Source organism: Pygocentrus nattereri, chromosome 2 (genome assembly GCF_015220715.1).
Source record: "Pygocentrus nattereri isolate fPygNat1 chromosome 2, fPygNat1.pri, whole genome shotgun sequence".
NCBI classification, from domain to species: Eukaryota; Metazoa; Chordata; class Actinopteri; order Characiformes; family Serrasalmidae; genus Pygocentrus; species Pygocentrus nattereri.
Genome location: NC_051212.1, coordinates 11,674,505 through 11,698,137, shown reverse-complemented (window position 1 = coordinate 11,698,137; position 23,633 = coordinate 11,674,505). Strand labels below are relative to the sequence as shown.

At 42.4% G+C, this 23,633-nt stretch overlaps 1 protein-coding gene across 1 annotated transcript in view; it reads right to left on the bottom strand.

Moving 5' to 3' along the window:
- The window catches only part of LOC108412305 (cadherin-2-like), a 170,888-nt gene extending 150,277 nt beyond the window's left edge, over positions 1-20,611 (bottom strand). Inside the window, exons 1-2 of the mRNA XM_037530869.1 lie at positions 20,359-20,611; positions 16,327-16,435 (exon numbers count right to left, since the gene is read on the bottom strand). Of these exons, the coding sequence (XP_037386766.1) occupies positions 16,327-16,435; positions 20,359-20,415 (166 nt within the window). The 5' untranslated portion in view covers positions 20,416-20,611. The remainder of the gene's footprint in view (positions 1-16,326; positions 16,436-20,358) is intronic.
- Between the last annotated feature and the right edge of the window lie 3,022 nt (positions 20,612-23,633).

Below are 23,633 nucleotides of genomic sequence, written 5' to 3'. Positions count from 1 at the left end.
GGGTGGGAACGCAGCGCTCACAGCAACAGCTGTGGCTTATAGAACTCTCCACGGGCACAAACCTGACTGCCTCATGGGCCCGGCTGAGCTGAATTGGGCTAATTATATGCCAAGGACAAACGCCAGAGCGCGCAGGCTACGCTAAAGTAGAAGAAAACAAAAAAAACTCAGTGTGAGACACTGTACCCCACTGCCCAATGTCAGCGTCACTCAGGAGCTCTCTGCTCGCAATAATGGCCTGGGCTGATACCAGTGTGGTGAGAGAGAGAGGAGACAGACAGCACATGGGTGGAGGGTGGAGGTGGGGAGGGGGGGCTCGTTGAAGCTAATGCTAACAGCTTTATCAGCACTGGGGCATTCCAGACGTCCTCCGCTGCCACGGCCCTAGTCAAGAAGACGATGTGCAGACTACCTGCTCCGATAAGGAAAGATGGTAAAGAAGGTCAGACGTGAATAAAATATTGGTTCTTCCAGCTCCAGTGAAAATCGACAGCCTTAAAAGGAGCTCACCAATTAGTCACGGACCGATGCGCTACGCTAAGGGCATTACTATTTAATGGCTATGATAGGGGGTCGGCAGCAGCAGAGAGATTTGGTTTGACTGGACATTCTAAAAGTGGGTTTGAGCCCTTGGCCTGTCACGGTCATGCATTTTTAGCTGGCAATTTATTGCCATTTGAATAATCGTGATTAACAAATAAATTGTCTTCTTGTTGTTCATTGCATGTAACTACTGAACCATTTTCACAATAGCCATAAATGCAACGCCTGTTATGGAAGTTCCTCAGCTGAACTACGCCTTTTCCTCATCGATAACATTTATTTATTTATTGCCAATTTTTCCAATTTCCTCCTCAATTTAGACATGTCCAATTCCTAGTTAGGCTGCTCCCATCACACAATGCTAGCAACTGGGAAAGTGAAGGCTGCCAACGACCTTCCTCCAAGTCACATAAAGCTCCACCGCCAGCTGAGAAACAACTCTAACCATCAATTACCATCATCAGCCACCATCATGCTGAGTTATGGGGGAGAAGGGAGGCCCAACCAATCCATCCAGACAGAGCGAGGCCCATCCTGCTCTCTTGGACTCCCAACCATGGATGACCACAATCAGGGATCAAACTCACAATCTCCGGAGTAGCTAGAGCCACCAAACCGAAAGTGAACTGGATGTTCATGGTTGAGCAAGTCAACATTAATAAAGTGTTCCTATTGTGTTTAGGTATAAATGATCTTTTGGTACCATAAAGCTGCAATACGTCTGCCATTTCACCCCTCATAGCTCGCTAGCAGCTCAACACAGAACTGACATTTCACATAGAAAGGCAACAGTATCCTAGTTAATCTGATACCAGTTCTCGGGAAAAGATATTTGCTTTGGTTACAGTCATCTAAAAAAATGGGTGGACTGGCCACTAGACAGACACTACAGTTCAAGCCTAATGTGGCAAACAGGCTGATTAGCTGACGTTAACCATGTCAGAAAATAGGCTCAATGAATGCATTTTCTCTGTGCTTTTATTTGCATATACTGGTCTAAACGGATAAGATCTGCCTCTGGGCAGCTAAAATAACTGCAAGAAGTTCAAATAATTGTCATTTATGTAGCAATTGTGACAGATCTGTTCTCGGTGCTGCACAAAACTCTAAACTCGGGTTAAGACTTCTTAATTATATGCACATCATCGCAATGTCGAGTGGTCCTTGGTCCATGTTGAGAGCACGAGGTACAGTCAATAAACCCCTTGTTACATATAGTAGTCTATAAAAACATGGCTCACAGGGATGGACTGGGAATGTACCAGGCTGTTATTTTCATGCTATGCTACAAGAGTCTCGGGCCATCGCATTAAATCTATAATCTCGTATTGACAATCGGAATGCACTGTTTACCTGCAGAGCTATTCAAACCATCAAGATGCAGGGTACCTCGGTTCCTATACTGTACACTGTTAAGGCACAACATCTGTCTTTTTAAAGGTGAAATAAACTATGGGTACATAAAACTGTACAGCCCGTGACCACAGCGTCTTAACAAATGTTCCCCCTGGGAGCTACACACAGTAAATTCTGCCAATGGCTTCCTTTAAAACTTTAGGAATCAGTGTCATGGTCACCCCAGGACTAGACCAGAGCTAACCAACAAAGTACACTGCTGTTTGCCAGAGTCCTAAACAGCACCTACTCATGATTAGCCAGCACTGACAAGAACAACTTGGCCGAGGTTTAGATGAAGAGCAACTGTCAGTCGCAGTTAAATAATAGTATATAAAGACAGCACTTAAAGGAATGAGTGGAAAATATAGCAGGCGGTTCGATTGATGTGCCTGACAAAAATCACATTACAAGGATATTTCATTTCAATACAAGGAGCATCAGAAAAGGTGAATGTTTCAACAAAGCTTAAGAACAAGCCTTGAAACATTTAGCGACTTGAGAAAAACAGAACAGTAAAGACACTTTAATGTCACAGAGAACAAAAATGCATAAAGGCAAAATAAAGAACAAAATGATTTTGATGCTAAAAATAAACCCGACAAATAGCCCATTAAACGCTGATGCCACACGGAAAACGTCAAAACATCATGGAAATCAGCGCACAGTTGGGCGCTGTGAGAGCGAGCGGGCCGCGTCTGCGGAGTCCACTGAGGTGCAACGAGGATTTATCACGTCTCAATCCAATGAAGAAGCAGCGGCCTGTTTCTGAACATCCGTTAGCGCGGGCCGAGAACTGGAACGCAGCATTCATTACAACGTATTGATTAGACCAAACAGAGACCCTGAACTCATCGATCTGCTCCCTTCTCGCTCGAGAAGCAAAAATCAGGGCGTGCAAGGAAAAAAAATGTAGAGCAACGGAACAGGAGCAGCTAGCAGGATCGCGGCGGAAGTGCTGCGGTAGCGTTCTGGCCCAGGAAGGCGAGGTAGGCGGGGGGGGCGCCTTTAGTTAGATCAAAGGAACAAGTTTCAACAGTCGGGCTGCTCTTCATGTCCAAGCGAGAATGAGAGATGAGAGAGAGTGCGGAAGACAGAGCAGCTTCACCAAAGACAGCAGCCACTCGGGGGAGGGGCCAGGCTCAGCTGAGATCAGCCGCTGACTCAGTGGCCTTATCGGAAGCTCTGTGAAGTCAAGACATGGATCTTGTTTCTCCACAACGTCTTTCGGTGCGCCACGTTTGGAATCAAGACCAAATCCATCTCCTGTCGATACTGCCATTGTTGTAAATGCCGGAATGTGGAAGGGCACATGTGCACCATCCATCTTTAGTAAAGTAAAGCCTGACAATGATGCAGTGCAGGCAGGCAAGAATCCCAGGCCTAACCTGACCAAGACGGTTGTCTGGGTAACCGTAGTCAAGCCATTACCCAAGGTCACGGCATCGTGTGATTTAAGGCTACTGCATGTCTAACAGCCCAAGCAGAGGTTGCAGTGGTTGGAGAACATCCCTCAGAGGCACAACCGGCGGAGTATCCTGATTTACCGAGTACAGGTCACAGAGAGTCAGGCCTGGCCAAACATACCACTCTCTAAACGAATGGTTTCTCTGGACCCACTCCCCTGCACTGTTTCAAGTACTCCCTGCCCCAACATACCTCATCCAGTGCATTTGCTGGGATATGGGGATTCTTAGACAGTGCAGGGAAGTGGGTGCTCTTAATACTAACCAATACTGGAACTGTGGGCTAATGCTAACATCTGATATGTTTTCATTTATACAACAATTTATGCCAAAAGATAAACATTTATAAAAAAGATCAATGGTGCCTACTTCAACTACCATTAGCAATAAACCTCTGTATCCGTTCATTTACATTTATAGTATCTGGCAGACACTCTTATCCAGAGCGACTTACAATTTGATCATTTTACACAGATAGGTGAAGGTAGTTTTAGGAGTCTTGCCCAAGGCCTCTTATTGGTGTGGTTTAGGGTGCTTACCCAGGTGGGGGATTGAACCCCAGTCTACAGCATAAAAGCCAGAGGTGCTACCCACTACACTATACCAACCGATCTGAAGCAGCAGTCAAATCTAAACAGCCATCTGATTCTGATATTTTTTAAAGTACTTATTTACCATAATCATTCTGATATTGTTGTGCATCTCTAATAAATACTTTGAAGTGGCTAGACCATCAGGTTACACCAGAAGCCCCTCAAAATGGGAAAACACTTCTAGCCGGGTGTTTCCCAATCCTGGACCTCGAGTACCTCTTTTACAGCACATTTTCATGTTTTCCCTACTCCCAACACGCCTGACTCAACTCATCAGCTAATTAACAGATTCTTATTGAGTTTAAAACGGGCATACAGCAGGGAAAGTACTAAAACATGCAGTGCAGTGGGACTCCAGGACCAGAACTGAGAAATCCTGCTCTACTTTAGTCGACACAGAAAAGGCAAAAGCCATTCTTTGATTAAATGAGACTGTCCGTTTGGACTGGTCTGGGACTAGGCCTAATTTATGTCTGGAAAAAAGTCTTTATCCATTTAGATGATTTGCATTTCCTTTGCTGGAAGTAGTTGTCTTTCTGGCCATTTCAGCACACTCATTTGTACTGATACCAAATGACAGTGTTTGTCGTCCCCAGAGGTTCTAAGCAGTCCAAAAATTTTTAACTGTGGCTCGGCTTAATTAGGCATTGTACAGCAGGCTTCTTAACACCCTTAATAGGAATGGCATTTACACTGTAATGACTATTTCTCATTTTAATCCTTGCTACACTCACAGAGGGACTGAAACAGGATGCAAATTCAAGTGTGGAGCATTGCAATGTCATTTCAGTGTCTCTGTATATCAAATTTGGGAGCTACAGAATTTATTGGCTGCAGCTCACAAAAAAAATGAGGCAGTTTCTAAATTGCAAAAGGTAGTAATGCTGGGTTATTTACCACCTAGGAGATGGCAAAATATCACATTTTTCAATGCGTGGTGTAAAATATTCTACAGGTTTGATAAGTTGGAACAGATAAAAAGCCACATTAAAAAAAAAAAAAAATGGATTGTTATATCCTTATAATCCAATTATTTTTATGGAACATTTCATGTACTGCGCTGTATTAAATCCAATTAACCAATAAAACAGTGCTAGTTATAGGGATGCCCTAACACAGGGGTCAGCAACTCAGATGTGAAGAAGAGCCATTTTGTCCTTTCTTTTTACTCGAGTAACATTTTACCATCTTGGTTGTAAATATCTCTCAGTATATATAAAAATATAACATAAACAAACAAAAAACACAGGCTTGCTTTGCTCTGCTTTAACTTTAGCCCAGCTATAGCTGCTTTTCTCACATCTCCAGCAGGAAACTTTTCTAAGTAGTTTCTTATAAAAAGTCTGAAGTCACCTCTCATTCACCAGCTTCTTGTTTGAATTATCCTGTTCCACCTTAAATGGTGCCTGAAGAGCCAGACTCTCTAACTGCTGCACCGTTTAAGGTGGAATGGGAGAATTAGGATGACAATCTGACTGGCTTCACGACGTTATATTGTTTGAGAGTTCCTTGCTGCAGACTGAACATATCAGGAAACCAGCTGAGTGCTTAAAAATGCAAATAAGTCCATTGTTTTCAAATTATCAATGTTCACCTTATCAACCTTGTTCATCTTTCTCTTCGCCTTTTTGTTTAGCAAGGTTGACTGCTCTGGTATATGACCAGGAGCCAGTGTGCCAGTCTCGGGTTAAAGGCTGACGAGTTAGCAGTTATACATTAACTCCAGAGCTTCAGGCCATTTATTGTTAAAACTGTGCTACACCGAGCAGCAGAGCTTTATTTTACAGTAAAGGAAGATTATTTTATTTTAATCTAAAAATCTAATTCTGCTGTGGGGCCACAACAGGGCAGTAAAACAGCCACATGTTGCCGACCCCTGCCCTACCACTTCAGCAGAAAATGGTCAAAATGGAAAACAGGCAGAACATTTTGGCCAAAAAAGACAAGATTCGTTCACTTGAGCCACTCAGCGCTGACACATTCAAGCAGTTAAAGCCGCAGAGAATAAAAAGTGAAAACAATTTCACTGTTTTGGTGGGAAATGAGAAACTTATAACCTCTGTTCAAGCATCAAGAGAGGATAGGATAGCTCAAGACTGTCACTTGAAAATTATTCAATATATAACAGATATATATGCAGAATATAACAACACAAGAGAAGCAGAAAAGGAAAGTCCCTGTAAATTCACAAACGGCACGGCCAAAATACAAAAAAATAACTAAAAAATAATGGAATTTTTGTTTGGATGACCAACCACGCTGTTTCATTCTGTAGCCTATTTACTGTAATCACTTTAGCATGATTACAGTAAACTTTATGTAAACTTATTGTCAGCTCAGTTTTGTCTGATTGAAAGCCAATGAAAGTGCATCTGTTTGTGGTCTTTTATGTTAGTTATTTTTTTATATTTAGTACGTTGATTCAAAAGCAGAAATAAAATACAAAATTCCCAGATTTTGTTTTCAGTGCATCACTCACTCAGTTGGGCTCTCTTTGTAACAAAAACGCAGCTGGTCCCAACATCCACAGCACTCACAGCAACGTCTAACACATTGTGACGTAATTCATCACAACGATGCTAAATATTATCCTCATCCCCTCCCTACTCATCCTCATTTACAGAAAAAAAATAGCTACCACAGCTACCAAACTCCAAGACCATTTGACTGGGCATCGCTGCGAGTTCTGTTCCTGAGAAAACGAGACCGCATGTCAAAGAAATGAGACCTTCATAAACACACGACTGTGAAATGTTTCAGCTTACGGTAAGCAGGGTGTGAATCTCATCATGACATCATCCCAATATAAAATCATCTGCTTATTGCGGGTGCTGGTAGAGGCTGAATGTGGAAAGGAGGGAGAAAAAAAGACGCGACCAGTTTCGAGCAAGCACCTCTTGCATGAGAGCGCGTTGACTTCGCTTGTTTCTACCACATTGTGAAGCCAGCCAACCGTGGATCCCCACTTACGGACTTGACCCTGACTACGAAGGTCTCTCGCTCGCGGTCAGCCACTCTCTCTCTCTCAGCACTCAAAAACCAGGGACCAGAATCCACACTCGGCCCTTTCCTTCACGCCAAGGAACACTTCATTAGCAATAAAAACGCCAGCCGCGGAGAAAAGGGGTGCAGGGGGGGGGAAATGAAAGCGGGATGGATGGTTTTGAGTGAGTGGGGAGGGGGTAGCTGGGTGGCGCCATGAAAGTGTATTACGTTCAATTAGGCTTTGGGGAATATTCATTAACCCAGTTTTGGGAGAGGAGAGTCAAGGCTGCATAATGGTCGGGCTGAATCATGATGCTATGGCTAAAAATGAACAAGACTTTTTAAAAGCTAGGCCATTACGTAGCATCACTGGTGCATTAGTAGAAGCCTCTATCAGGAGCTTTTAAAAATAGCAAGGCCTCGACCTGCTGCAAGGAGCTGTAATGTGCTGCATGCTGAATAGCACAAGGCCAGCTAACAGACTGGGTCCACTGACAGAGCCTTATTTACACTATAACAACGCAGATACCAGAAACAGGTATTGCAGAAAAGGATCACCTTACGTTTAATGATTCAATTAAGAACAACTCAATTTAAAGGATCTCTTATTTACATTATTCCTCAGGATTTTACAGTGCTGACAGCCTTAATTTACCTTTACACCACCCTTTTCCAACCTTTATTACTTAGAATATTCCTTAGAATAAAACAGGCTGTTTTCATTACTGTGGCTTATAACTGTGACTTTAACACTCCAGTTTAAAACTTCAGTGCGAACGGATGGGGCTAAACTGCTGTAGGCTGAATAGGTGGATATATTGATATGAGCTGGTTTTTGTGACATCACAAAAACAATAAACTCAACACAGACTGTTTCTCTGCCTTAATTTCCGCATTTGGGCACTGAATGGTATGTTTGGACACTTTAAAGGGCCCATATCCCATAAATGACGTGTATTTTATATTTTTCCCTGAATTCTATTCATGAATTATGTGTAGTTTTATGTACCAAAACAGTCAAAGTCCATTTTGACGTGATGATTCTGCCTCATTCAAAAAGTAATCTGGGTTGAAACACTCCTTATAACTTCAGTGTGAATGGTAGGAACTAAACTGCTGTAGGCTGAACAGGCAAATATAAGTAAATGCACTTGTTTTTATGACATCACAAAGAGAATGGATTCGAAATCCATCGAAATCCGGCTGTTTTTGCAGCTTCATTTCCGTACATGGAATATACACTGTGGAGATTTAGCAGTGTTTACATACTTCATCAAACGTTTTATTTAAAAAAGTAAGAAAAATTCAGTTTTCCAAGATATGGATCCTTTAAATGTTTACATACTGCTTTTTTGTTTGAAAATAAGTAAGAAATACTTGATATGGGACCTTTTAAAGTTTAGTTATTTTAAAAACAAAAGCTCAGACTGGTATCGGTATTGGTTACGTGCTTCACTGGTATCGGTAAAGCAGTATCAATGGCTGAATGAAATGATATATAAGAACGAAAAACATATCTTCAATGTTTTAATTATGCATACAGCTGGTCATCTTACAGAACTGTTAACATACGTCATAGTCAAATATCCCTCCTCTCATGTAAAACCTCTTTACTGCTCTCCAAGGCCAGTTCATACGCTTGTTAATCATTTCCTAAAACATCCTGCCTGGATGCAGTTGCCTCGACTCTCTTTTGTTTCGACCAGTCAGGTTTTAAATTCCATCTGAAAGACTATTAAACGACGTTCCCTACATTAGTGAGATGAGATCGTCCATCTGCAACACACCACCCCGGTGCTACAATCCTGCTTGACGGAGCAGACGAGCAACGTGCATCCGCACACACGTGTGACATATTTCTTGACCTGCCCTGCCGAGGCCAAGTGGCCCAATGAGCGTGTAGGCCCAGGTCTGAAGGAACAAACCAACTGCAGCAAGAGTCAGTCCAGAGTTATTTCACTCATTATTTACGGCCTTGAGGCTGCAATTAAGCAAAGTAATGAATGTGGCCAGGCCCCCCTCCTTAGACTAGCCTGGCATGCTATTAATCCCACCTCATGCAGCTACGCGGATCCTGGAAGGGAAAAAATGCGCACACGCACACACACACACACACACACACACACACACACACACACACACACACACTCACTCACCAAACAATGCATCCACACACTTACAGTGTAAGTTTTTTCTTAAAGTAGCGTATCTTAAAGATCATTTTGGCTTCTGAAACGAGAGACTTAACATTCCTTTACAGCATGCAGTTAGCACAGGAGCTAATCTGTACCTGACCGTTTAGTATGATTCAAAATATTAGCTGTATATATATATATATATATCGCTGTTGTCAGAACAAAACCTTGTATCTCCAATATGGTAACTATACAGGAAAAGGAAAAAACATACTCTACTTTTAATGTAAATCAATGGAACCAGATATCTTTCAGTCATTTTGGGCCGTTTCTTTTGGGCCATTCATCATGACATTCACACACAATGTAAAGCACAACAGCGATTTTCAAAATATGTCACAAACTCAAAATCGCCAAAAATGAAGACATGAAGGTTTGTTCCCACAGCAGCAACGTATATAACATATTACATACAAATGGACATGTGGCAGCGTCTAACCCGGAGTTAGCAACACGTGATCCTTCTTCACCTTCATCTCGCTCTAATAATGAACAGCTAGGTTAGTTTGCTGGTCAGTGCAGGCGATTCCTCCATGTCATGTCAGTGATTACAACGTGCGCGTGGGGTCTTTTAGGACGCAGGTTTGTTGAGATTTGAGTCATTTAGCTACAAAAGTGTGAACCATCATGTTAGAACAATCGAATCTGAGCAACAAAGCTAGCAATGTGAAAGTAGCCTTATCTCCAGTATTATATGTAGTTAAAAAGCAGCTCCTGGTTTGACCAATCAGTGCTCAGTAAATTGAGCTCATGATGTAATCGATGATATTAACGAGTCCTGTGGCGGCTGTGAAGGTGTCAAGGAAAAATATGGACCCAAGAAATTCTTGTTACTTTTTATTGTTGTTGTGTTTATCTGAATTATGAATACGACTTTATTCTAATGTATATTGTGTTAAACTCACTGGCGAGGTAAATTCATAAAAAAATGAGCTTAAATGTCTAAAACTTTCGCACAGTACTGTAGCTCTACCCCTTCTCTTCACAAACCAGCTGTTACCACGTCTTTTCACCTTAAAGACTTTAGGTCGACTGCCTTTCTCAGTGTAAAGTTCAAGCCACATGTCACCTACTGCGGATTTGTGGTCTGAGTTTAATACAATACAGTAATAGTGAGATGATGAGTGTTGGTCCAATTTTGAACCTTAAATAAAATTTTCCAGGTAAAAAGTTCGTATTTGTAGGTTTTCATAACCTGATGTTTTAAAACAGAACAATAAAATAAAAAGTCTGGAGATGAGACGGGGTGTGTGGAGTCAATACACCTCAGAAAATACCATTTTAATGGATTACGGTACAGTTATGGTCCCTGACTACAGATCCTGAGATGTACCCCTCAGGGTGCCACCCCAGTGACAAAAGGGCTACTGCCTCAGTTTCATACTGACTGTACAGAAAAAAAAACAAGGGACTGAAAAGAATAAATATGAATTTGCTTGACCAGAAATTTGTGTAAGACCATTACAAATTTGGAAACCTTAAGAAAAAGAGGACTAAGAAATCACTAAAACAATGACTAGTAAGAAAAATAAATAAATACATTGATTAACTGAATAGGGCAAGAACAGAAAAGTAAAAGGGAAATAACGATAAAATAATAATAGAAATTACAAAACAGTACCAAGAAATAAATAAATAGAAATTTCTGCCCTGCGATGGACTGGCGACCTGTCCAGGGTGTATCCTGCCTTCCGCCCGAAGACTGCTGGGATAGGCTCCAGCATCCCCGCTCGACCCTGACGGAGATGCGGCTTTGAAAATGGATGGATGGATGGATTTATGCATTTATTTTTGGGCTGGGAGTATTTTTCCGAGATTTCTGAGTGATGCTTTACAAGTGATAAGATATTTGACTGAAATGCCCGTGCCTTTAGTATAAGACCACTCTGAGTACTTTAACATAAGGCTTTGAGATCTTTGTACTACTTCTGTGTTTGGGAAACTGGGCCAGTCTGAGTACAGTACCAGACTGCTCTGGCCACTCTGCGGAAAAGCTGGGCCCTACAGGGGACTGTCATTAGTGGATAGTGTTTCATTAGCACAGCCTCTGGCTGTTAGCTTCCCCGGTGGGTTGCGAGAACGCCGCTCCAGCGTGTTGCACTGACGCCAATGCCCGATGCACATGCAGGAGAGCTGAAGAACTGGGGGAGGGGCGAGGATAAAGACATGCTTCTATAATTATCCGTTGCTTTTCGACGGCTGATCTCAGATCAGATCCACTCTTTCCAAGCAGTTAGCATCTTTAGCCTACAACAGGCGGAAACTGATCCTGGACCAGCACTCTTACAGTAATGGGCTGGTAGGGTGAGCAATAAAAGAGGACAATGACTACTAGCAGCCTCCAGCACTGGTTCCTGGCTAATCCACCGAAAAAGGCGAAGGCAAAGTGCCTACGCTGGAAGAGAGCGAATAGAGGGGGAGTGGTGTGGGTTGAAAGGGCAGAGAAAGCAAACGGTGACCTCTGACCTACGTCATTCTCTCTACCCACCCATCCCCCGATGTCACTCTCCCCATGACTACCTCACACTCTCCACTAGCTGTGACTTCTGCGCCGAACGTGTGAAATCCCACAGCGTCTTCTGAGGCTTTCCCTGACCTGCAGGTTCCTCGCTTCTCCGCGAGGTGCAGCGTTATTTGGAAGTGGACGCTAATCAAAAGCAGGGCTGAGGAAGGAGCTCGCACCACGGTGAGGCTTCTCAGAGGTGGCATTTGGTCGCAGCGCACCGGGTGACCCACAGAACCATTTAGGCAGCAGCTGCGTATTCACATCTTCATTTACAACCGTCAGGAAGTGCTCTGTCGCCTGCAACCGTAGCTTAAAATGAGGGCCGTTCACTGACCATTTGGGCTCAAGTGACAAAGAAGCAACGACAAAACCTGGATCACTGCTGAAACAGCCCACAGGACGCATTGTCTGTTGAGATTTGCATTAGACTTCCCTCTCAATAACATGACCATGACATTTATGGACAAAAGATGCTGCATCTCCTCACTGATTACTTATAATACTATCACTCTACTGCATTATTGAGGACTTTTATTTATATGTTAGGAGTGTAACAACACAATTATTGTACTGTATGATTCAACATTCACAGGTCTCGAACAACACATTCAGCAGACTGGAGCAAATACAGTCCTCAGTTTAATACGGATTATACTGCATACGAAATGAAAACGAAACAAGCAAGCCAACAACAAGGGCACATCATCCCTCCTCTGAAAATATCACTTTCATTTTTCCCTCAGAATCAAGAGCAGGGAGGAAAAGCTTATTAACTATATTATATACTATGAGTTTATAAGCTTGAGGCCAACCTATTAGCTCGTGGCACAGCATTATAAAATATTGTGCTTTTAAAATGGCGAATGCTCTAATAAACTGAAACCGAAACTGAAACAATGAAAAGCTATTTGGTTACTCATTACGTTTCATCACAGGAAGACAGAAGAAATAATCAGGCTGGCAATTGAGAAAAATGTGATCATTTTTCTCATATTTGCAAGTAAACATGTCACATTATGAAAGTGTGACCACAGAGATGGGCGATATAACCATATTTTAACATAATTGTGATAAATGATGTCACGATATGCATTTCAGAGCACATCGTGAATGTCGCCAGCACATTAAGAACCCTGAACAAATGCATCTGTCGTTACAAAGACGCATAATTAGTTCTGTTTGTTTGGATTTAGAGCAGAGTGTAAAACGTTGAATAAAAATCATGTGTCGCTGCTGAGGCTTTCTGTCTGTTTACACTTATCAAAGACCTAATACTGTGACTTGTATCGCTTATCGAGTATTGTGATATTGTATGTTTCCCATATCGTCCACCCCAACATTACTGTATCACTAACTGGGCTAACAACTCTAGTTAATGGTAGCCAGACCCTTCCACAATGAAAATGTTCATATTTATCATATTCCTCTGACAAACTAACAAGTTTGCACCTCATCCACTGAGGAGAAAAGACCTCGAGTAGAACAGCAAGTCCTCATCTGCATCTGTTAGCTATGAGCTTATTTGAAGAGGCAGCCTCCGTTATCCAACACGGAAACCTACTGGAATTCCCCCACTGTGTCTGAATAATAAAACATGTTCTGAGTTGTGCTATATTTTTGTGCAGTATTCAAAGCAGTCACCTAAAACGGTAAGTCTACTGACCTACATCACTGTCAGCCAAAGTCTTGTTATTCTGATACCTGCTAATGAAATTTTAAGGATACTCGAATATCAAAATTAGTCTGAATGCACATTCCTAATGTAAACACGACCATATTAACGCATAGCAGAATTTCAGGCACTCCCAACTTTTCCTGTAGCGAAAGACGTATCGAATTGAAACACGGCCGGATTGCATCGAATTTCGAACTTCGTGAACCGTTACAACTCTATTACATACATGGTCATTCTGACAGATTGCAATACACTACAGGAAGTGCTGGGGGCAGTATGGCTTCTTTTGTTCTGCGCTAGAACAAGAACTTCTCGCTGCACTTGTTGATGGAACGTCTACTGACAGCGTGCCGTGACTGTGGCCAAATGAGAGGGAACTGCAGAAGGCATAATGGTTTGATTAGTGGATTAATCAAATACAGTAGATTAAATCAACATTGCAATCATTAGTTGTAGCCCTATCCACTAAGAACAGCCCAAACAGATCTTAAATGAGTGAATTCCCCCTCTATTCTCAGTACACAGCTCTGTATGCATTACAAACAGAGTGAGCAAGGCTCCAAACGACTGGTGGCAAAAGTCTTACTTGTGCTCCTAAAGCACCAAGAAGCATTTTCAATGTGACAGGCTTTTTCTCTCGGGTCAGGAAGACAGGCTCTGTGGAGGCGTTGGACACAAACCCAGGGATCACACAAAGCACACAGTCATTCTGCACAGTCTTCTGAAGGGGATGCTATTCAACGGCAAAGGAAAAAGGATGACCGCTCTTCTACCTGCCCACTTTGCCAGGTACTTGTGATCAGGCCACATCTCCTTTTATCTGCTTTGATGTCAACAAGCAGCAAAACAATTACGGGAAATGTAAAGGTGCATCATTCCTGGACTTTAAAGACACTTCTCCAGGACCGAAAACAAGGCCTCTGGCCTCCAGTATTGTTTGCCCACACTGTTCCACTGTACTCAGCTATTCTGCATGTATACAAAGGTACCATACTTAGACTTAACAAACCGCGCCATTTCCATACAAAGGTGAGAAACGAGACTCTTCCTTTAACTGCTAGCAATTAAAATGGACTGTTTTATTCTGAACAACAAACTCGGTGAGACTGCTCTGCCCTCTTTTTCCATTGTTTTCCTTTCTGGCAGCAAATTTAAGAAAGTGGAAATTCAGCAAAAGCTCTTCAAAAAACTCTTTGTGCGAGTCCATGATTAGAAGCAGAGCTAAGGCCCTGCAGATTTGGACGTTTATTGGCATACAAACCAAACAACATAGCTTTTAAGCCCACATAACAGCGCGGCTAATTGTTTAAATATGTCTGAAGCTTGTTTTCACCCACCGTAGCGCAGAGCCACACACATGGAGCTTGGAGATACACACACTCACTCGCTCACTCGCTCACTCACTCACTCATTCACGCACACACAAACTGTTCTCCTGCCAGACCACAGCACCTTACAAACAACCAGCACACATGTCCGCCTGCACAAAGAACATTTGATAGCTTCCTTCTTCTTTTCTCGGTACATTACTGACAACAGCAGCATGGCACGGACATACCAGGCCTCAACTGATAGGACATATACTTAACTGATACCGATACTGAATTTAAAAGGCTTAAAAAAGTGGACGGTAATAGCCGGTGCATGTTTATACAGTCAAATGTGTGACAGCCTCTAATAGTTTTAGTTAAAATCAACCTTAATTGGAAATGATAACATGTTTTTCTTCCATACAGTGACGTTTCCCAATAAAACACCGCATCAGAGAGGGTCCTCTCACTCACTGTTGGGTGGGGGGAGGTGAAACATGATATAAATGGGTAATGAGGTTGGTAAAGCATAGTGGAAAATGTCAAAGTGGCACAGTAGGGTTCGATTCTTCATCTAGGTGTAAACGTTATTCCTGTGCTCATCTATCTTGGGCAAGACCTCTAATGCTGCCTCTGATTAAACTGCAAGTCACTCTGGATAAGAGTGTCCTTCCAATAGCATAAATGTAATGATGTAAACAAACATCTGAAGACATTTTAGAGACGAAGGAGGGTCATAACATTACGGTCTAGAATGACCCCTTAAAATCCCTTAGTATTACATAGTAAGGCTTGTTATTCAGTATCTACAGGGACTTCTATGCAAACTGGCTGAGCTATTCTTAGGCTATAGAAGTGTAATAGTAATAGATCTTTGGGCCTGCCGGTGGGCCCTGTCCATGTAAGGGGTTGACCTAAATTGAAGCAAATTTAGCAATGGGGACTCAAATCATTTAAACCCACAGCCAGAAGTCTTACTGTGCATGCAGATCCAGACTGGGTATGGTAAAATAGAGGAACATATAGAATCAGAGCTTTTCGTATCTTACCATGTTTTCTATCACTGTATAAAAGGTGCAAAAGGCTGCCTGTATTATCGCTTATAGTTGGATGTGCTGTGACTTTTTTCTGAGTGGCAGCTCATTCAGAGCGCACTGTGTGACTTATATTCATATTCTTGCCTTTGTTTGTACTAAATGGTATTAACAATGAAGAAGAGCCTTTTGAACAGCAGAAATGGCCACCTTGTTGGCTTCAAAGAGCCTAAGTGATGCCATATGATGACTCTAGTAGATATGATCAGGCACTTGAACTTCTTAATGTTGAGAGTTACCAGATCAGCCTGTATCATTGGTTCTGTATCTATCTATCTATCTATCTATCTATCTATCTATCTATCTATCTATCTATCTATCACTGTCATAGAAATGAGCTAGAAGTGACTGTCTCTTCTTAAGTTTCAAAGCATGTGTGGAGGACACTGGTTTTCTTCATATCAGAGGTTTGTTACATGACAAGCCACTACTTATCTCTGCTTATTGGCTTGAATTTTGCCAATGTCATTCATCAGATTCTAATATCAGCCATTCGATATATCAGTGGAGCTCTAACATACATCCACTCCCACACGCAGACAAGATAAATGCGAGTTTCTTTACCGGTGAGCAGCGGCTGTCCCTCCAGCAGTTTTTCAGGCAGCGAAGCATCGTACACATCTTCGGCAAAACCCGGCATGCACAGCGGGGGGCCTCTGCCGTGTGTGCCAGTCTGCAGAAAACACACAGAGTGACTCATCAGTCCACAATTAACATTCCCCAATCCTTAGACCTTCACCCCACACGCACCCGCACACCCACGCACGCACAAAGGCAGCACCTGTTTTATAGCGGGACAGCGAGTGCAATTAGGGTAATGAGGCCGGCGAGGTTAAGTGTTCTGCTGGGAAGCATGGCAGGAAGGCCAGAACAGGAGCCGTTTGTTTTTTACTGAGGGGGAGCTTGTGCAAAGGCCAATAATCGATCGGCAGCTCAGATCACCTCAGATAAACGGCTCCTTCTGACCGGCCTGGGGGGGGACGGTGGTCAGAAATGCTAAAAAAAAAAAAAAATGGGTCCTGAAATATTCCCAACATCAGAAAAATGGTGCTAATGAGTCAGAGTCAGGCTGTGAAGTTGTACTAGGGATGAGCAACATGGCAAAATATACCATGATATGTATCACTGGGGTGGGGGATACAGTAAAAATATATCAGCCATACTTACAGGCTTTTTTTGCAATTTAATAATGGTAATATTTTGACACATGCACAACGTACTAGCAGTGCCACATTGAAAGCGTGCCTTTAAAAGAGATTTGTACTTAACCTTTAATATACTATGCATTAAATACAGATATACAGGACAAATTATGCTCTCTTTATAATGAAATATGAAGTCAGTCAGCGTTCTTTAAGTATGATACGCACAATATGCTCAGAAAAACATATTATGACCAAACCCAACTCAAAAAAAGTTGGCGTGGCAGGTAGAATGTAAATAAAAACAAAGATTTGCAAACTGTGTTTTACAGGTATTTAATTGAAAACAACACAACAGAGATCTATCTAATATTTTACTTCATCAACTTTTGTAAATACACACATTTCTACATTTGCTGCCTGCAAATCATTCCAAAAAAGTTGGGACGAGGCAAGTTTGTGGATTGATCAAAGTACTTGTTTTCTAAACTTTGCACAAGTAAATAGGTAAACAGGTAGCAGGTGATGTTATCACGATTTGGGATATAAGAAGCGTTTATGAAATAGTTCACCAGTTTAACAACAACACACAACTGCAAGGAATTTCGGGATTTTACCACCTACTGTCCATAATATTCTTGAGAAATTCAGAGAATTGGGAGAAACCACTGATCCCTCATGCGGCACTGCATTAAACACAGACATGCTTCTGTAATGAATGTCAGCACATGGGCTCAGGAACTCTTTGGAAAACCCTTGTCAGTTACCACAGTTTGCTGCTTCATTTACAAATCCAAGGTGAGACGAAAGGCGGAAAACCATCTCCATTCTTTCTAGACAAATATATATATATATACAAAAAAACAATAATTAGATGAAACATTAAATATCTTGTCTTTGTGCTGATGTTGAACAGACATTTGCAAAATATTTCTGTTTTATTTACATTTTACCTACTGTCCCAACTTTTCTGGAGCTGGGTTTGTTTCATAATAACAAAGTTTCTCATTATAACGATAAATATCTTCATATCGCCCAGTTACAGGGCATTTTTTCCGTTACGGGACATTTTTATTAAAACTCTACAGCTTTCACAGCAACTGAGGAACAAATAGCTCTGTTCAGCATTCCAGACACATCTAAATTTCAATATTTCCATCCATTCCATACGGTGTCCAGAAAAAAACGATGAACGTAACAAGAGCAGAAGCACCATGGGAACATCACTTTATACCATTAGAGTCACAACAAAACCACATATCTCCAAAACGGTCCGAGGCAAGGAAGGAAAAACATCCATAACTTATAATGTACATTCTTTAAAAAGCGGGTTCTTCAAGGGTTCTTTAGTAAAGAAAATGGTTCTATTTTGAATCATGAACAGACAACGAACCCTTTGCATGATTAAAGGGTTCTCTGCATCATGACAGGGTTCTTTAGATTGACGGAGCGTGTGCTATAGATAGTTCTATAGGGAATCTTTTTGAAAAGGGTTCTATGTAGCACCAAAAAAAATTCCCTATCGTTTCAAGCCAAGGAAATCTTTGGTCCTATATAGAGGACGAGATAAGTTCACAGATCAAGATGTTATTCCTAACTAAACCGCTTTTATCCCGCTGAAAACTGATTCCCAACTTTCGGATGGTGATTCCAGGCTGCTGGATGGCAGCGTCAGAGTGGTTACAGCAGGCTGTGTATCACCACCCCGGTTCCCCCCAATACCCCCCACTAAACATCACCCCCCCCCCACCACCCTGCATCCACCCCCACCAGCACCACAAGGTCTTAATCCCGTTTCTTTTGTGCGGACCTCCAAAAGAATGCGAGTTCCAGAGCATGACGGCATTATGGGTATTCGTGCCACTTGCCTCTTTCAATCAGCGGAATTTCAATGAAAGCGGAGGGGGAGCCGGGACAATGGCTGGTTATTGCTGAATTAACAGCACACATTACTCAGGATACACCAAACACAGGGCCAAACCAGCTCGGAATGCTGCTTCAGCCACCACAGCCGGAGAGGGGAAGGACGAACACGGCGTTTGATGTGCTGAAGACAGTCAGCACTAATCATTAGTGCAATGACTTGCTTGCCACACGTCTAGAACCGAAAGCTCAACGTTGCTCTATCTTTTGCAACAAGTTCTGCAGACACTTATTTGTTTCCTCAGCAGCTGGTCAACGGAAGCACAAATCAACAAAGAACCTCCGCGACGGTTACAAGCCACAGAACCTTTCTTTGGTACTATACAGAACCGCTATTTTTAGAAATATTCCACCAAGAACCCTTCAGCTACTGTTACAAGTGCTAGAACCTTTCCTTATCACCCTGCAGAAAACTTTTCAGAATTATTCTAAGAAGGGTTCCACTACTGCTGCAAGTCACAGAACCCTTCTTTGGTACTACACAGAACCAGTTTTTATAATCGTTCCACCAAGAATGGTTCCACGGCTGTTAAAAAAAGTCCCAGAACCTTTCTTTGATTTATGTGCTTTAAATAAACTTTTTAAAAGTGGTTCCACTTAGAAGGACGAACCTTTCTTTGACACTATGTAGAACCCTTTGTGTTATAACCATTCCCCCAAGAAAGGTTCTGCTACTGTTACAAGTCACAGAACCATTCTTTGGCACTATGCAGAACCCTTTTTTGATAACTATTCCACCAAGAAGGGTTCCGCTACTGCTACAAGTCACGGAACCTTTTTTTAGATACTATACAGAACCCTTTGTATGTAAAATCATTCCGCCAAGAAGGGTTCCGCTACTGTTCCAAGTCATAGAACCTTACTTTGGTACCACGTAGAACCATTTTGATAATGATTCCGCCAAGAAGGGTTCCACTACTGTTACAAGTCACAGAACAGTTCTTTAGTACCACGTAGAACCCTTTTTTTTTTTTTTGCTAAGAATGTTCTTAAGTGTCCGAGGAGCCTGCCCTTAAGACTGTCCAGCTTGACCTATTTTTTTTTTAACACAGTAAGTCACAAGTTTGGGGGCTTTTCTGAAACAATCTAATGCAAGATTAACTCGATTTAGAAAAGCCCTGATGTTCTAGCTTAAGTTAAAGCACGAGAACCTGGAAAACGAGGCACGCTAGAGTCAGAGAACTGGAGCAGCAGCTGCCGTGTCTCTGCGTCCTGGAGCTCTCGCTGCTTGAGCTCCATCTTCAGCACCTTCAGCCAGTTTGCTGGTAAACTCCACATGACGAGCCGAACGAACAAAACCGCTGAGACGAGGCAGAAACGCGCGGCGACGCAAAGTTCCCCGTCCTCGGCGCGGGGAGGGGAACCATGCGGTGAGTCTGACACGCTCTCCCGCAGGTTCTGAGCGCAGAACAGCAGAACACGCGTTCCACTCAGAACACAGCGAGCCCCCGCATTACAGCGGTACAGCAGAGGGAGAGAGGGGAGAGGAGAGGAGAGGAGAGGAGAGGAGAGGAGGTTCTGTGTTCTTTACCTGCAGGACTGACAGGAGGAGTAGCAGAAGCGAGCCCCGGCCTACGGTGAGGAACATTGATGGACTTTACTGAGCTGTTTCTCCACCTCCTCCGGAATCCGTGGTAAATATCCGTTCGGGTCTCGTCGGCGTCCTTTGTAAAGAGAGAGACGACGGGCAGCACCATGAAGCAGCTCCGCGTTCAGCTCTGAGCTCCTCCTCGCTGGTACTGAGGCTGCAACTCCGGCGGAGGACGGAGAAAAACTCCACACACGCACACATGAGCCGAGAGCCGGGCTGGCGCTTCTCTCTGGCGCCCCCTATCGGCCAACTCGGTATTTCTGCTCTGCTTGTTCGGCTCCTTCATTATGAAAACTGACTTCTGGCACAAAATCTCCTGCAGAGAGCCCCGTATCTCATTTAGCGACATCCTGTATAAATACAAAATAACGCGTGGCCACGACATAGTCCTAGGCATGGGAATGAGATGATTAAGTCGTGGCCATGACTTAGTAAGGTGTGAGAACAAGTCCATGGCTTACTAAGTCGTTGCCACGCGTTATTTTGTAGGATGTGGCCAGTGGAGCTCTGTGCATAGGCTCTCTCTCTACCCTACACTCTTCAAAACGATGGTTCTTCAAGGGTTCTGTAAGCCCTTCTCAATGGTTCTATATAGAATCACAAGCACTGAAAGAAGCTTTTGCAAGATTACAAAGTTCTTCGCATCATGAAAGGGTTCTTCAGACTGATGGAGAACGTGTTGATGGAGAGCGTTCTTCTATTGTTACAATGTCAAACTTCTAACAGTAGAAGAACCTTTTGGGTGCTATATAGAACCCTTTTCCAATATGGTTCCATATAGAACCATGTGTAGCACATTATTGCACATTTTCCATCCTTCTGAAGAACCTTTTCATGATGTGAAGAACCCTGTAATCTTGCAAAATGTTCTGTATATAGAACCATGAGCACTCAAAGAAACTTTTGCATGTTTAAAGGGCTCTTTGCCTCATGAAACAGTTCTTCAGGTTGATGGATAAAGTGCTATAGATGGTTCTATATAGAACCTTTTTGAAAAGGGTTCTACATAGCACCCAAAAGGGTTCTTCTATTGTTACGATGTCAAGCTTGTAGCAATAGTAAACCCATTTCGGAGATATGTTGAACCCTTTTCTGTAGCACTTTATCCATCAATCTGAAGAATGCTGTCATGATGCATAGAACCCTGTAATCTTGCAAAAGGTTTGTTGAATGCTTGTGATCCTATACAGAACCATGTTCTTTGCCAAAGAACCTTTGAAAACCTTTTGAGCAGTTGTGGGCTGGAGGTTAGGGAACCGGCCCTCTGACCGGAAGGTCGCTGGTTTGATCCCCAGAGCCGACAGTCCATGACTGAGGTGTCCTTGAGCAAGACACCTAACCCCCAACTGCTCCCTGGGCACCGTGGATAGGGCTGCCCACCGCTCCGGGCAAGTGTGCTCACTGCCCCCTAGTGTGTGTGTATTCACTAGTGTGTATGTGGTGTTTCACTTCACGGATGGGTTAAATGAGGAGGTGGAATTTCTCCGTTTGTGGGATTAAAAAGAAAAATATCACTTAAAAGACGTGTTTTTTAGGAGCGTCCGTCTGAAGAGTACACTCGGCCGCCCTTTTGGTGTTTGATCCAGTGCCCTGGATCTGCTGACGGAGAAAATTCTTTGTGATGAAAATGAAATCTCTCCTAGATCAGTTAAAGTGCCGTCACTGTGCTACATTACAGGGGAACTCCACCTGTTTTTCAAAATATCTGCATAAATAAGTGGGTACGATTAGTTAAATCACCAATATGAAAATTCTTGGCTGAAACTGAAAAATTTCATTTTTTGTTTTTCCATTTTATTAGTGCTTTTGGATAAACGTACCAAACATCCCTGCTGGACAAAAAGCTAAATTGTTTGTTCCTGATCATTTTTTAATGAGTTTTGCCTTTTTTTGATGAGTTGATATCACAACACAAAGGATCCTAATGGGTCAACAGGTGACCAGCTGCTGATTCTAAATCCATTTTTAAGTGTTAAAGGATCTAAAGGTGTTCTTCAGGAAACTAGTGGTCTCTGTTGGAAACTTCCTATTAGAAAGCGAAAACGATGGTTTTGAATGGTCCTTTTCCACAGGGATAAAAGTGCAAGGTAGTAATGAAATGACACTTTTATCGCTGTTAAAATCTCCTTTCAGGAGGACAAAATTGAGCCGACAGTAAATTATGAAGTAATCTTTGCCCTGAAACCTGCAGTGGGCAATTTCTCCAGCGTCGTGCCCTCTTCTGATACTTGGGATGGAGAGAAATGATACATTTCTTGTCTGATTTTCCTCATAGAACCTGTAAAATGGCTCTATGCAGCCAACTTTTTTCCACTGTTTATCAACTGTCGCTCAAATTGTTTGAATGCTCTGCTGATCGGCACTGAAAGAGCCACTTTTGGCAATTTTTAGCCAAAAATGTTACAGGGGATGAGATTTTAGTGCATACCTGAAGTACCTAAGCTAAATAAAGTCATTCGGAGTGGTTTGATATCGCTGCTGTGGGAACAAAACCTCGTACAGTTTAAGAATACCTGTTGTCCTTTGCGTTGTCTGTTAATTTCACGATGAATGCACTAACAGAAATGGCCCAAAATGACATGGAAAAAGTTCTGGTTCCATTGGCATTCATTAAAAGTAAAGTATGTTTTTCGCTTCTCCTGGAAAGGTACCATTTTGGAGATACGAGGTTTTGTTCCAACAACATTTGTAAAGCTCTGCTCTGGAGAAATTTACTTTTGAGAAAAAATTTTGGCCTAAAACTGTTTTAACATCCATTCAAGGTGGAGGGATACATGCCCATCCCCAAAGAAAACTTGATTTTTAATTCTTATCTCTATTTTACCATCATCAGCATTCCGTATAAAAACTCAGAAGGCACATGTCGGCTCACTGGGGGTTTGGACTGTAAAAAAATAGCTAAATTTGTGTTGTAGACATCGTGACCCCTGATTCCTATCAGCCCCACCGCAAAGAAATCAGTCAGAGTTTCTCTACAATGAACCGTTTCACATCAAACCTCTCTGAATGACCCTGTTTACATCTCAGCCACTGAACGATGCGGAAGTCTTGAAAAACCATTGGAATTCCCTTTTAATGCATGGATTCTCTGGAGCAGCTGCCAGATGTCTGGCCAAGTGTCGGCTGTGAAGTGATTGTGTCTTACTGGGGAAAAAAAACAGTCCATTATTAGTTAAACGAGAAAGAAGATTTCTCTCAGAATTCAAATATTACGC